This window comes from Lipophrys pholis, assembly GCF_963383615.2.
Source record: "Lipophrys pholis genome assembly, chromosome: 6".
Lineage (NCBI taxonomy): Eukaryota > Metazoa > Chordata > Actinopteri > Blenniiformes > Blenniidae > Lipophrys > Lipophrys pholis.
Genome location: NC_137629.1, coordinates 6,870,595 through 6,886,837, shown reverse-complemented (window position 1 = coordinate 6,886,837; position 16,243 = coordinate 6,870,595). Strand labels below are relative to the sequence as shown.

Here is a 16,243-nt window from a genome sequence, read left to right as displayed (position 1 = left end):
CTTGACTTAGTTGTCTCTCTCTCTCAAAATGTGAAATTTGAATTTTACATTCATTTATGGGCTACAAAGTAATTAAAACTAATAAACTGGAAGCAGATTTTTACAATCTGACCCCAAAATATGTACAGTTCAAAATTGGCTTAAAGTAGCATTCTGCACAGCCAGGACAATCCCAGTTTGAGTCTGCGTTGAGTTTGCATGTTGTTTCTGTGCATTGGTTTTCTCCATATACTCATGATTTCTTCCTACTCTTTAAAAAACATGCAGAAGTATTTTGGGTGAAGAATTAAAAGCTTTATTTGAGATTATGCCATGGGTACATTTATTATGGTTTAATTTTTAACATGTAAACATAGGTTGATATTGAAGCATTTTACAAAACACAGTGCCTGACTTTAAATTATGAAAATGTGAAAATTAAATGGCAACAAAATGAAGTATAAGCAGGTAAAGTCAGTTATCATTATGCCGTGTCCATGGAACTGGGACCTGGAATGGTAAAAATAAGCACATTTTGCCATTCATTATGAACTTATCTATTGATTTTGTTTCATTTACAGTCATTTGTTCCACTGTTGCAAGCAAGACAACATTTCAAATCAAATCATGTTTGTTAAATGCTTTTGAAGAGATTCTGTGTACATGATACATTTTACATTAATGGAAAATCTAAGAAAGTACAAAAAAAAAATTCTTAATGGCTGTTTGGTTTCTGGTGTGTAAGTGGTGTGTCTTGGGAGTGTGAAATGTGAAATGCAAGCTTCCAACTGTGAAAATCGAAGCTTTCAGAAAGCTGTGACAATTTGGTCTGACATCATGCATCAAGCTGTTGAGAAATGTATTGTCTCTGTGCACAAATATATATATATATGATATATTCATCTTATTTATTATTGCTTACTCTCATGAATATACAGTACATTTAGCCACTCCAAACAGACTTAGACTTTGAACATATGAAGCCTGGTAACAGAGCATGTATGTTTCGTATCAACAGCAGAAAACAAAGTACAACAAATGTGTTACAAGCAAGAAAACACATTAATATGTATTGTAAAGGCTCATTTTCCATTAATTCTGTTGTTGTCTTTATTTCGTTTTTATTTTATTTTTCACGCAAGCAAGAAAACATTTCTAATTATTTTTGATCAATGTTGTTGTTGTTGTTGTTGTTGTTGTTGTTGTTGTTGTTTAAGAGAAGGGGCAGCCAGTGGTCGCAGCATGACATGAGCATAATGAAAGTGTCCAGTGTTGACTGATGTTACAGTTTTTTTGCTGCAGGTTCATTCTCCAGTCTGATCGTCGCTCCACACGGACATCTCCTCCCTCCTGCGGGCCGCACCTCTCAGTCTGATTAATTGGGTCAATCTGATGTGACGCCTCAACTGCTATCTCCTGCAGAGGATCGATCCGGACAGTTATGCAATGGCTTTTTTTTCTCTCTCATCCTTATCGATTATTTGGGATGTGTAGTCATGCGCTTCAACTTTGCCAGCGTTCAGGCAGAGCAGAAAACTACGAGTCCCGGCAGACGTCGCGGCGCATCGCTCCACTAGTTACACGTTGAATGTAGTTCGCTGCACTTGGAGATCCCTTCATGATTCACTTCATTAATAAATAAATAGTTGGGTGTCATGGCGGAATCTGCGGCGTGTCCTGCTTTCCAGCTCGGGAGAGCCCGGTACGACCAGGTAAGTCCTCTTTATCATGCAGGGATTTTGTTTTTGCAGGTTGAAAAACAGCCCCCATCCTCCTCTTCCTCCTCACCTCCTCCTCCTCCTCCTCCGCCCTCCAGCCAGATGATGATACTTTGTAGCCAAAGTTGTCTTTGATGCGCGATCTCGGTTGTTGTTTCCTCCAAAGAAAACAACTCCCAGCTGATTCTGAACTTCTGCGCGCGATCGGATCACTTTTGACTTTGATTGCAGTTTCAGTGTCGGGGATCTTTGTTTGTCTCGTCGTTGCTGTTTCTCATCTCCGCTGACAGATTCCACCGCCTGCATGCTGCTGCTGCTGCTGCTCCCTCAAAGATTATATCACAGTTTGGATCTGCGGCCAAGACATCTTGATTTTTACGCGTCAATTTAAAGCAGCCAGCGTTTGTTTCATTCAGTGCATCACCACAGAGAATCACACTGTAATACCTTTAAAGTTTGGGTGTTTTCCTGCAGACGGACTGTTTCTTTACCTTCTCTCTGAAACCCATTGCTCATCTGTCCGTCCAGAAATGAATTTGCATTGGTCAGCCTTGCAGGAAGATGATGTGACCTTCACGTCTACTTGCATGGCACGTTGACCAGACCAGCTACACTGAAATGCATTCCACCTCCCGTAGAGTTCATTCAAAGCAGCAATTATTTGACTGGTACATAGAAACAGAGCAAAACGCAAGTTGTGACAGAACTTCTTGATCTGCTGTCATCAGAAGTGCAATATGAAATAATCATTTAAAAATGCAGAATGTATTAAAAATGTAAACATCAATCGAATATTGTAATTAGTAAATATACACAAATAGATAGTGATCCATTTTTAACTATAAGCACCTTTCGGGACGTCCAAGGTCACTGTACATTATGAAATAAAGATGTTAAAGACACCGTGTAGGAACTATTTATAATTATTGTTGGCAGGTTATTTAGTTTATTTAAATTTTTTGTTGCATTATTTGGACACATGGTGGCGGTAGTTGGGCACAGGTTGCAAATGTTAGAGGGCATTGGTCACAGGAAGAAGATAAAGAATTGTCACTTTATTGAAATGACGGTTTTTCAGTGCTTTAGTGTTCGCTTGATGTCATCACTGCACAGGTGGAGTTGGAGTGAATTGAACAGACCAACAGACAACTACAATTTTCTATCGGAAAACCTGGTGTGTTCAGCATTTGCTTTACATCTTTAAAAAAAGATAAATTAAACTACAAGAACACTGAATAGAAATGCTTGGGTCTGCATCGGTTCATCGGTACTCCACCTGTGCAGTAATCACAGTAACTGGACAGCAACAACATTAAAAAAAAACCATAGATTTTCAGCACACCAACATGATTATGCTTCAAAAGATACGTTTTAAGATGAGTTTACAGCTACGTTGATGCAGAACAAATTGTGTAGAACTAGAATCACAAGCAAAATAAGCATAATTTGTTGTGCAGAATTGTCAGTTGCATGACTAAAAAAAACCCGATGATACAAAATAGTCACATTAAAAGGCATAGATTAGCCACATGGGGGTGCAAAATTGCCTTGATGAGATGCAAACCACCAAAAGAGAGATGCAATTTGTCACAATGCAACATAAACCGGGGAAAGGGGATGCAAAATTGCCCCAATGAAGACTTGAAAGGGATACGTAAAAGGTTGAAGAGTTTCCACTGTGGAATGCAAAACAACTGAAGGTGGATGAAAAATTGTAAAACAAGCATAAAGGCTCCAAAGTGCAAGAAGAGGGTTTAAAAACGGCCACAAGATGCAGATAAGTTAAAAAAATAATGTACAAATGCAAGAAAAAGAAAGAAGACAGGTACAGGAATTGCAACATTTCCAAAACACCTCGCTCGTATGAAGGGATGCAAAATTGCCACAGCAAGACATGTTGGATGCAACTAATGCACGGATGCATAAAAATTCAAGAGTAAGGTTGGAAAATTGTCTAAGGATACAAATAAGTCAAACATTTCCATAATTAGAACAATGTTTGAGACAGGAAGGTTTGACTAAATCTGCTACAGAAGGACGCAAATCGGCCTAAAGACAAAAAGACTGACTTAAAGATAATACAAAATGACCTTTATATACAAGTGACAGAGATATTTTTGCCTATTTGTGTGCTTTCTAATAATAAATCTGTTCATTGTGACCCCACATTTTACCATCTGCTCCCTGCAGTTCATGATAATGGTGCTGTGATACGTTCGGTTCTTTGCGTTGAAGCAGTTAAAACGAGGCCAGTCCTTGAATCAGCATAAATCTCGTTTGGGTTTGTGTTGTGTGTGCTCTCTGCCGCGTTCCAGCTCTGCTAGCCTTGTTGTGTACTCTCCGGGGAGCTGAAACTCATGCATAATTAAAGAGAGCTCCTCACATGGATCCTCTCTCTACCCCCAGTCTTACAAAACAGCACTGCAGCACATATGGCCTGTCAGAGGAGGAGACGTGTGATGACGGACTGGCAGTGACGGAAAAGCTTTATCCACCGTCTTCCTGGGAACTGACTGTTTGTTTCTAGTCATTTCAATTAGATGTCAGGGAGATAATTAAGGTAGAGACTCGTCGGTTCCACTGTCTTTCCGCTGCAGTTTGCTGCCTTTCATAACTGATAGATGTCTCCGAGGGAATGTGATTGTAGCTGCTATGTTGTCGCCCATCTGTGTTGCCAAAGAGACTCTTGGCATGAAGCGCTATTGGGTCTTTTGAGACTGTTGGCTCTCACACTGAGCTGTTGGCATGCTGATGAAGACAGAGAATGGGAACCAAATAAACTGGGTGCTGACCAGCAGCTTAAAGCTCCATTTGTGTTGATGAATGTGAACTTACTCAGATTAGCGGTGCAGTTTCTCATACTTTAATCTTAACACACAGGTTCTAACATCATATTAAAGTTATACACTGTGCACTTAGGAGAACATAGGTTTTTTTTTATATATTTTGTTTAATTAGTCCAGAAAACTCTGACATGGTTTTAATGTGTCTTTGTCACACATTTCCGTCAAAACCTATAATGCGAAAAAAGGTACAAACTCTGTTTAATCAGCCATGAATTTAAACATTCAACAGTAGTTGCAGCGATTTGCTTCATCCTGAGAGTTAAAAGAGCAAAGACAGTTCGTTCAGCTCAATGATGGTAAACGTTTGAAATAGTCAGCCTAGTTCATCAAGTAATTTGTCTTGAAATGGTCTACTAGTACTAAAACTTAAAAAGTGATGCAATAGAGAATCTTAAATATACCTTTTTTTGTCACAGTTTATCTTCAATGTCTCATGAAGAAAAAATGTTTTCACATTTTTCTAGTAAAATAAATAAATATGTGAAAGAAAGTGCTGTGCTCCGAGAAAAGGCTAATTTTGTATGTTTCCATCTCAGAGAGGAGGCAGAGAAAGAACAAGGAAAGCAAGAGGATGAAGAATTATAATAATCATAACATTTATTTATTTATTTATTTATTTAGACAGTTAGTTAGTTAGTTAGTTAGTTAGTTAGTTAGTTAGTTAGTTAGTTAGTTAGTTAGTTATAGAGCACCTTTAATCACAAAGTGCTTTGACAGTAAAAACAAGCATTTAAAAGTCAGGTGAGACGTGAGGAGACAAGCAATCAATTAAGGCCTCGGTGGCTAAAAAGACAACATATGTGAGATAAAAGGGCAGAATTTTGAGTAAAAATAAAGCAATGGAACTGTAAGACAAATTAAAGCTAAAGTTAAACTTCAAATAAAAGCAGGTCTATAAAAGTGAGTTTTCAGAAGTGATTTAAAAGAGGTCACTGATTCTGTGGGCATTATCTCTTCAGGCAGGTCGTTCCGAAGCCGAGGGGCCCTGGTGAATTCACCAATTATACCAATTAGTCATTAGTGCAAGAGATCAAAACCTGTGTGTGCGCACATGCTTACTTTGATTACATCTCTGCCATTTTCAAAGTTGTCAATTGAAATGCATGCTTTTGTGGGGTGGGGGTGGTGGGTGGGGGGGGGGGGGGGGGGGGGGGGGACGCATCCTCATCCACATGACTGTACTGTTGAATGTTAACAGATGACATTTGGGCTTTTCTTCATGTTTAATAAGTGGCTTCACAACCAGATAAACATGGGGGAGTGATTGAAGACACATGAACTCAGAGGATGAATTACTGTAAATAAATGAATATGTGACCTCAGTGATACAGTTACAGGGTGGATGATTGATCCGCTGCTGTTACTAAACATTGACTTGCATTAGGAATTAACTCTAGTCTGACTTCCAGGGTTCGTTTTTTGGTCGGCTGAGACACTTTGTGGACATCATCGATCCCAGCACCTTGTTCGTGTCTGAGGTAAAACTCACTACTGAACTGCAGCTACTTCAAACTTCTGGATTAACATGTACTTCAATTATCTTGTTTGTGTCTTAGCAACAAACATGATCAGGATGATGAAAGCCTTTTTCGATAAGATCCTATATATATATTACAGGTTAAGAATATGTTATATACCAATATAAGCATTTGATAATAAATAATTATCAAATGCTTATATTGTAATATAATATAACAATATAAGTTTTTGATTATAAGTAATTCATTAAATATTAGTACCTATTTTCAGTTAGGGGGTAGATGAATTTAAACTTCCTCCTGATACTTTTGTTTAATTTCTTTCTCATTTTTTTATGTTTCCATCTTGAAAATAAATAGGGCAACAATCACTCATTCATTGATTCATTCATTGATTGATTCATTCATTCATTCATTCATTCATTCATTCATTGAGTCAGTCAGCCAGTCAGTCAGCCAGTCAGTCAGTTATGAGATGACAGTGTTTGGTTAACTTTAATCAGCTTTTATAGGTTTACACAACACCCGTTGCTGCAGGTTCACTCGAATAAATTTGTGCAAATAAGGGAAAATCAGACAAAAGTACTTTTGAAGATGACATATTAGGCTCTTAAAACTTAGTCCATCCATCCATCCATCCATTTTCTTCCGCTTATCCGGGGCCGGGTCGCGGGGGCAGCAGTCTAAGCAAGGAAGCCCAGACTTCCCTCGCCCCAGACACGTCCTCCAGCTCCTCCGGTGGGACCCCGAGGCGTTCCCAGGCCAGCCGAAAGACATAGTCTCGCCAGCGTGTCCTAGGTCTGCCCCGAGGCCTCCTACCAGAGGGACATGCCCGGAACACCTCCCGAGGGAGGCGTCCATGGGGCATCCGAAACAGATGCCCGAGCCACCTCAGCTAGCTCCTCTCGATGCTCAGGAGCAGCGGCTCTACTCCGAGCTCCTCCCTGGTGACTGAGCTCCTCACCCTATCTCTAAGGGTGCGCCCAGCCACCCTACGGAGGAAACTCATTTCAGCCGCTTGTATCCGGGATCTCGTTCTTTCGGTCATGACCCAAAGCTCATGACCATAGGTGAGGGTAGGAACGAAGATCGACTGGTAAATCGAGAGCCTCGCCTTTTGGCTTAGCTCCTTCTTCACCACGACGGACCGATACAGCGACCGCATAACTGCAGACGCTGCACCGATCCGCCTGTCGATCTCACGCTCCATCTTCCCCCCACTCGTGAACAAGACCCCGAGATACTTGAACTCCTCCACTTGGGACAAGGGCTCTCCACCGACCTGAAGGGGGCAAGCCACCTTTTTCCGGTCGAGAACCATGTCCTCGGATTTAGAGGTGCTGATCCTCATCCCAGTTGCGTCACACTCGGCTGCGAACCACGCCAGTGCACGCTGAAGGTCCAGGTTTGATGAAGCCACCAGGACCACATCGTCTGCAAAAAGCAGAGGCGAGATCCTGTGGTCCCCAAACCAGACCCCCTCCGGTCCCTGGCTGTGCCTAGAAATTCTGTCCATAAAAGTTATGAACAGAACCGGTGACAAAGGACAGCCCTGCCGGAGGCCAACGTGCACTGGGAACAGGTCCGACTTACTGCCGGCAATGCGAACCAAACTCCTGCTCCGGGCGTACAGGGACCGGACAGCCCTTAGCAAAGGGTCCCGGACTCCATACTCCCGGAGCACCCCCCACAGGACGTCCCGAGGGACACAGTCGAACGCCTTCTCCAGGTCCACAAAACACATGTGGACTGATTGGGCGAACTCCCATGAACCCTCGAGTAGCCGGTGGAGGGTATAGAGCTGGTCCAGTGTTCCACGACCTGGACGAAAACCGCATTGTTCCTCTTGGATCCGAGGTTCGACTAATGGCCGGATCCTCCTCTCCAGTACCCTGGAATAAACTTTCCCAGGGAGGCTGAGGAGTGTGATCCCCCTGTAGTTGGAACACACCCTCCGATCCCCCTTCTTATAAAGAGGGACCACCACCCCGGTCTGCCACTCCAGAGGCACTGTCCCCGACCGCCACGCAATGTTGCAGAGACGTGTCAGCCACGACAGTCCCTGCACATCCAGAGACTTAAGGAACTCAGGGCGAATCTCATCCACTCCCGGTGCCTTGCCACCGAGGAGCTTAGCAACTACCTCGGTGACTTCAGCCCGGGTAATGGACGAGTCTACCTCTGAGAACCCAGCCTCTGCTTCCTCAGCGGAAGACGTGATGGTGGGATTGAGGAGGTCCTCGAAGTATTCCTTCCACCGCCCGACGACATCTCCAGTTGAGGTCAACAGCTCCCCACCTCCACTGTAAACGGTGTTGGTGAAAAACTGCTTCCCCCTCCTGAGGCGCCGGACGGTTTGCCAGAATTTCCTCGGGGCCGACCGATAGTCCTCCTCCATGGCCTCCCCGAACTCCTCCCAGGCCCGAGTTTTTGCCTCCACCACGGCCCGGGCTGCGGCCTGCCTGGCCTGCCGGTACCCGTCAGCTGCCTCAGGAGTCCTATGAGCTAAGAGCGCCCGATAGGACTCCTTCTTCAGCTTGACGACATCCCTTACTTCCGGTGTCCACCACCGGGTTCGGGGGTTGCTGCCACGACAGGCACCAGAGACCCTGCGACCACAGCTCCAAGTAGCAGCTTCAACAATGGAGGTGGAGAACATAGTCCACTCGGACTCAATGTCTCCAACCTCCCCCGGAATCCGTGAGAAGCTCTCCCGGAGGCGGGAGTTGAAGACTGCGCGGACAGAGGGCTCGGCCAGGCGTTCCCAACAGACCCTCGTGACACGTTTGGGCCTGCCGAGTCTGTCCGGCCTTCTCCCCGTCCAGCGCATCCAACTCACCACCAGGTGGTGATCAGTTGACAGCTCTGCCCCTCTCTTTACCCGAGTGTCCAAGACACGTGGCCGGAGGTCAGATGACACGACCACAAAGTCTATTATCGACCTCCAGCCTAGGGTGTCCTGGTGCCAAGTGCACTTATGGACACCCCTGTGCTCAAACATGGTGTTCGTTATGGCCAAACTGTGACTAGCACAGAAGTCCAATAACAGAACACCGCTCGGGTTCAGATGAGGGAGGCCGTTCCTCCCAATCACCCCTTTCCAGGTCACACTGTCGTTGCCCACGTGGGCATTGAAGTCCCCCAATAGAACAATGGAGTCCCCAGTTGGAGCACTATCCAGCACCCCTCCCAGGGACTCCAAGAAGGTCGGGTACTCTGTACTGCTGTTCGGTCCGTAGGCCGAGACAACAGTCAGAGACCTGTCCCCTAACCGAAGGCGTAGGGACGCAACCCTCTCGCTCACCGGGGTGAACTCCAACACATGGCGGCTGAGCTGTGGGGCAATAAGCAAGCCCACGCCAGCCCGCCGCCTCTCACCGCGGGCAACTCCAGAGAAGTGGAGTGTCCAGCCCCTGTCAAGGAGCTGGGTTCCAGAGTCCAAGCTGTGGGTGGAGGTGAGCCCGACTATATCTAGCCGGTATCTCTCTACCTCCCGCACAAGCTCAGGCTCCTTCCCCCCCAGCGAGGTGACGTTCCATGTCCCAAAAGCTAGGTTCCGTGTCCGGGGATCAGGTCGTCGAGGCCCCTGCCGTCGACTGCCACCCAATCCACATTGCACCCAACCCCTACGGTTGCCTCTGTGGGTGGTGAGCTCACAGGAGGAAGAGGAGGGACCCGCGTCATCCCTTCGGGCTGGGCCCGGCCGGGCCCCGCGGGCAAAGGCCCGGCCACCAGGCGCTCGCATGCGAGCCCCAACCCCAGGCCTGGCTCCAGGGTGAGGCCCCGGCTGCGCCTCGCCGGGCGACGTCACTTTCCTCTTTCGTTGTATTTTCATAGGGGGCTTGTTGAACTGCTTTTGGGAGACCCTACTGGGGGGCAAGCCCCCCGACAACATAGCTCCTAGGATCATTCGGGTACTCAAACTTAGTCCATGTTTCAAATGGGCATAGTTGATGTGGTAATTGTTTTTTTGATTATTAAAGTAAGACTAAGTTGCTTGTTTTAAACTGTTATTGGTAAATGCAAAAATAAATTTCCCCCAAAACCTAATATTAGTAAAAGGGTTCTTGTAATGTATAAACTGAAGATTTTCAAGTATTTAAACATTTGTATCGTAATAATTATGGCCTCTAATTTACTGAAGAGTTTTGTGACTTATATACTAAAATTATTAAGAATTAAAACAAACAAAAAAACTAAATCTAAATGTTTAATCTTCTGGTCAATACAACTAAAATACTAAAGATTTATTTTTCAAAAAAATCTATGTGAAAAGCAATTCTTCTTCCCCTATATGTACATATATTAAAGAAGTATTTCTGCAATAATGTAGAAGAATTCCACATTTCTAAAATGTTATTTTCCTGTCTTTGCAGCAACGTCTGAAAGATTCCATCCAGCTCCTCGATGACTACAAACATGGCTCCCTTCCACCTGATGTGTCCGACTGCCAGGTGAGGCTGACCGAAGTTACTGTGACCCAGGACTGTGTACGAGGCAGTAATATCATAGTATATGGTTCATGACTGCCACTTTTCCAATGTAGTAAACAGAGATGTGCAAACACAATGATAAATTAAATTTTTATTTTATTTTGACTGTTCAGCTGTGGGAAGCCCAGAAGATCAAGCAGGTAAGTGGTTGGTCGTTCATGAACTGCTTCTCCATACATCTGAGTGTCTGGGCAGCATGAGGAAGTTTTCACGCTCTCTGCACGCAGGCCATCATTCATCCTGACACAGGAGAGAAGATCTTCATGCCTTTTCGAATGTCAGGTATGACTTCAGATGAAGATCTTTGCTGAATTTGGCCGAGTCCATTTCTGCCACTGTTTTTTTTTTTTTTTTTACTCTGAAACTCATGTTTTCACTGTGCAGGTTATGTACCATTTGGAACACCAATTGTAAGTCCCACATGAAGCCATACGTTTCACATTTCACTGGACTTTACTCGATTGTTACCCATGTCATTGTTTGGGGCAGATGAAATGAGCCTTTGAACTTATTTTGTCTCAAAATAAGCTCCTATTCCCTGGTTTCATCTAGGTCATTGGCCTCCTCCTCCCAAACCAGACTGTGGTGTCCACCATTATCTGGCAGGTACTGTGAGGAAACATGCAAATCATCCACTTCAACTGAGCTTTACCACCTGGATGAACATCTATCGATCTATCTATCTATCTATCTATCTACTCATGGAATTAACTTTTATTCTTTCCCGTTTTTTTCAGTGGTTGAACCAGAGTCACAATGCTTGTGTGAACTACGCCAACCGGAATGCAACCAAGGTACAAACAATTGTTAATCATTTATTAAAATATTTTTTTAAATATTCTATGATTGGATTGTGTACATACCACTTTGATCCCCACAATAGAACCTCATGTTAAAGTTTATTTCCAGTTCAAACACAACATTCACTACTTCAAAACATTAAATACAAGCATGCAGTAATCACAATAGATTAGTTGTGCATGACGGTGTGACATTATGCTTCTGTTGACTCCCTGAAGCCGACCCCGACGTCCAAGTTTCTCCAAGGTTACGTGGGAGCTGTGACGAGTGCCGTGTCTATCGCAGTGAGTGCTCCTTCACTACGATCGCTGCAAATTATCATTATAAGTCTGAAACATTATTTTACAAACACAATGCAGCTGCTGCCAGTATGTCAGAGCACTGCTTCTTTACCTCAGAAGCAAAAGTGTTTTTCAGTGTTTCAATCGGGTTTCTACATTTTTATGTAACCTTTTGATGTGCTTGAGGTTTCTTTTTTTCCTTTTCTTTTTGTTTTGTAGGTGGGACTGAATGTGTTGATTCAGAAGGCCAACAAGTTGAGCCCTGCCACCAGAATGATAATCCAGAGATTGGTTCCCTTCCCGGCTGTGGGTGGGTTTCTGACCGACCCTGTGTGTTGGAGCAGGTTTGGTCACTGTGTGGCCCTCTGCTGGTTGGAGTCACGTTTATGTCAGCGTTTATTTACACTGAAAATATTTTACAGAGGCTGAGAGTTTTCAGCAAGCTGTTGTTATAATGTTAAGTAAAGTTTTTAAAAGTGACAAATGCGATCCTTTTCAAATCCTTCGTCTTTCGGTGTTGTAGGTGTTTATGGTCAGTCATTATATGGTCATGTGTTTTCTTTATACTAAAGAGACTTTAGCCTTCTTATATATAATTAATTCCACTTTAAGTAGCATCACATTAAAAATGTAGAGCACACATTCAATGAAAGTTATTAAAAAGGTAAAAAGTTACAGCATCCAAGAGACAAATCTAAATAATGAGAGGAAGAAGAACTTCAATTACTGCATGTTGTCAGGATTCGGTGGGTCCGGTCCTGGCAGTTTTGTGTTCTGTTTGTTTTGGCGGGTGTGGTCTTTCTGTTCTGTGTGTGGTGTTCCTTCCTCCCCCTCGCATGAGTGTGAGAGGATAACTCGTTTCACCTGTGGCTCATCAGCGGCTCCGCCCTTAAAAGCCTGGAGCTGCCAGTAGGTCGTCGCCAGTCCGTACTCCTGTGAGGGTAGTCGTTTGTGCCAGCGCGCTCTTCAGAGTTTTACCCCCTGGTGATGATCCCAGAGCTCACAACATTTCCTGTTTCCCGGTCCTCGCCATCCTCTCCCATCCTGCACCGTGGAGAAGCTTCTCAGCGGCGGTTGACTGGGAGCTGAAGGATCCCCCAATAAACTTTGGATTTTTTCCCTTTCAAATTTGTCCAACGTTATCTCGTGTGTTCTGCATCTTGGGTCTGCCCCCCCCCCCCCCCCCCCCCCCCCCCCCCCCCAGAACCATGACACATGTTTGATACTGCTTTGACTTTTTTAAAGGTCCAAGTTCGAACGAACTGTTCAACGGTAGAAAGGCCACACATCTTCTTCAACTCAGCCTTAACCAAACTTGAATCTCATGTAAATGTGTAAACATGTAAACGTTCCACAGAAAACTGCTGTTAGTGATGTATGGTGACATACAACAAGCGTTTGTGTTCAATTGTCTGTTGTGCTGTAAAACAACAGTAAAGTAAGCAATTGCAACGACCAGTAGTTTTCTGATATTTAATGGACATTTTATAAACATTATACAAATATCTGTAATTTCAGAGCTGGATTGGTTTCTTATGAATGTAAGCAATTGCTTTCTAACACCTCTTGAAGTGGTAATGTGTTCCCTTAAAGGATTTCACTTTTGATATATGACTTTATTACTTGTTTGTCTACGTCTCTCTGCTGTTTCAGCGAGTGCAAACATCTGTAATGTGGGCCTGATGAGACACAACGAGCTGTCTGAAGGGATCGACGTGCTGGACAACAACGGAAATGTGGTGGGATCTTCAAAAATTGCTGCAAGACATGTGAGTGCGTCTTTTCTTATTTTTTCTTACACTCTCGTTTTGACAGTTGCAGCTTTATTTCTTGATTTACAAATGTGACGGTGGCTGATTGTGGGACACGTATCACTTCCTGTGCCGGGACTGTAACTCATAAAAGAGATTTTATTTCCAAGTCATTGCAATATTTCAAATGGAGCGTGTGCACAATGTTTTGTCCCCAGGCGATCATGGAGACTGCCTTCACACGTGTGGTCCTCCCGATGCCGATCTTTGTCCTGCCCCCCATCATCATGTCCTACCTCGAGAGGTTGGTGTTGGGATATTCTTCCTTCCTGTAAAGAAATGAAGGCTATTTTAGTATATTTTCTCTAAGAACGAAGTTACTTAGTATTAAAAATGTCAATTTTTTTTAGGGGTTCACGACAAAAAAAATTGTTCAAATACTCTGGACAACATTAAATAAATATGTTAACTCAGCAGCAACGCAAGTTATCATTATCTCATCAACCAAATGTATGTTTTTATATTTTAATTGCAGAGGTCAGTGGTATATTAGTGAGCGGCAAAGAGAAGTTAAATCAAAACTCACTTGTAACAAGAATCTGTTATTTGTGATTCATCGAAAAACATTATTGAAGTGTCAGCATCCTGAAACCATAGCAGACAAAAGCTGATTTTTGTATTTATTTCCTTTGTAAATGGTTCACTCTTGCAACAACACATCATCAGTAGGGTAAAACTAACGTGTCTCATGATGGTCTAATCCAAGCTCACGTTCTCTATTAGTGGGTGAACAATCCAACGCTTAGCCGCCACAAGCCAGTCATCCACTTATTTGGATGCTTGCTGTTACACTGGTTGCCTCAGGAAGTCACTGACGAAGACTTAACAAGATGCACACAAGTATAAATAAAGTTATAATGATTCAATTTATAGAGAAATTGTAAATTTTTGCTTAATTCAAAATAGCATCTTAAATCCCCACAGATGAATAGTTGTAAATATGATGCATAAATGCAAAATCTTTAGTTTAGTTATCTGATTGAAGATGAACTCTTTTGTCTTTCAGTTCCTAACAACATTACATTTTTATGTTTTTATGTCATATTTAATCATCTGACAACACAATATAAAGTCACCAGGCTAAAACTGCATTCAATCTACAAGATCCCACATTCTATTGTTTCACTTATTGCATAATCTACCTTACAACGGTTATTCTTCACTGCCGTTGCTGCTCTCTGTCTTCATAAGGCTTCTGATCTGATCTGCCGGAGTCGGATCTAAAAATACTCAGCAAATATCAGAGTGCACACTGAGCCAAAGTCAACATATGTTCTGCCCTAAAGTGCTTTCTTTGTACTCGCTCATTTATTACTAGGCCAGGACAGTGAGAGAAGAAGCAAACTTATCCAATAGGAAAGATGAACAACAAGATAAAACCTGTGTTTCCATCCTGAATCATAATCTTCATCTCACCCACTAAACTCACACATACTGAGACGTTTTCCCACCCAGTAATTGTGTGAAAATGTTCCTCCAATCTGCACATGATGTTTTTTGGTTTTTTTCTCCTCCACATCCCAAAATAACTCCTGGCTTTGCGGTAGTCATCGGGGATCGATCCACATTGCAGCCTCACATCTCCTTCCATCTCTGTCTCGACTTGTGTAGGCTGCGATTTCTGCAGTGCAACCGCAGACTGCTGCTGCCGATCCACAGCTTGGTGTGCCTGGTGACCTTCGGCCTCTCGCTGCCCGTGGCCATCAGCCTGTTCCCGCAGATGTCCCAGGTATCATGGCTGCTGCTGCTAACCAGGCCAGGCTCAGGGAGCAGCTGTGAATGCATTCCAATTACATACACGCCACTTAACATGCACATTCACTCTTTTGTGCACCCCCCAGAACACACACACACACACACACACACACACACACACACACACACGCCGAATTACAAACCTCAAAGGGTTTTCAAGGCTAAACACAAGGCTTGAATCATACCTGCTCCTGTTTTTCTTCTCCGCTGACAGATCGAGGTGTCTCGCCTTGAACCCGAGATCTCCATGGCAACAGATTGCAAGGTGGTGACCTACAACAAGGGTTTATGATGGATGGTGCGTTGCAGAGCAGCAGAGAGGACAGAACCAAGGCTGCACAGTGACGAGCCGTCATGGAGAAGCAGTCTGATGACTATCTGTCGTCTCTATATTAACCCAGCATTTCTTAACCTGTTTTCTACTGTCCTCAAGGTACCAGCCATCATTGAGTTTCTTTTTTCCTTTTCTTAAGAAATAATGACTGTAAAATTACTTTTATGGTATTAATACAATATTTATTATATAAAAGTACTTATATGAAGGTTTGACTAACTTAGTCCTGGTGGCTGATGTACTCCTGAACCTGTTTTTAAAATGAGAAATGTTTATAAAATCAGTTTGAATGAGCAATACGTCATGATTTGGTTCATGTAAACATACACTGATTTATCATTACCTTTTATTGTGAAGCTGCTCAGTCATCTACCGCATATGGAGAAATGCAGTATAAATCCAATTGTTACGTCTCCTAATTAACTCAACTGCCTTTCAGAGAAACATATCCATACCTTGAGTCGTGAAAGGCTCCACTGTTTCTCATCCGGTGGTGTGCATCCTGTGTGCAGAGAGGTTTTTTTTCCCTTTTAACAAAACAGCTGCAAGTGAGCCATAACAGACGATGGACAAACAGGAAAAGAGGTCAGAAAGGTCTATACAACTGAAGGGGGGGCTGCAGAGTTCATAAGAAGTCCACCATCCATTTTCTAAAGCCTCTAAAAGTTTAACTATGACTGCACAGTTTGTCGTGTACCGAGAGGACTTCATATCTCATGACTGAATTCCAGAGTTGCATCGATTTAT

At 43.4% G+C, this 16,243-nt stretch overlaps 1 protein-coding gene across 1 annotated transcript; it reads left to right on the top strand.

Moving 5' to 3' along the window:
• Nucleotides 1–1,634: 1,634 nt before the first annotated feature.
• On the top strand, nucleotides 1,635–15,454 carry sfxn5b (sideroflexin 5b; the record flags this gene model as incomplete). The annotated part of the gene is made up of 14 exons (XM_080466334.1): nucleotides 1,635–1,691; nucleotides 5,953–6,021; nucleotides 10,398–10,475; nucleotides 10,628–10,654; nucleotides 10,742–10,796; nucleotides 10,899–10,924; nucleotides 11,067–11,120; nucleotides 11,252–11,308; nucleotides 11,534–11,599; nucleotides 11,816–11,906; nucleotides 13,250–13,365; nucleotides 13,566–13,651; nucleotides 15,019–15,136; nucleotides 15,377–15,454. 14 exons carry the CDS (start codon nucleotides 1,635–1,637, stop codon nucleotides 15,452–15,454), a joined length of 978 nt encoding a protein of 325 aa, XP_080322460.1.
• Between the last annotated feature and the right edge of the window lie 789 nt (nucleotides 15,455–16,243).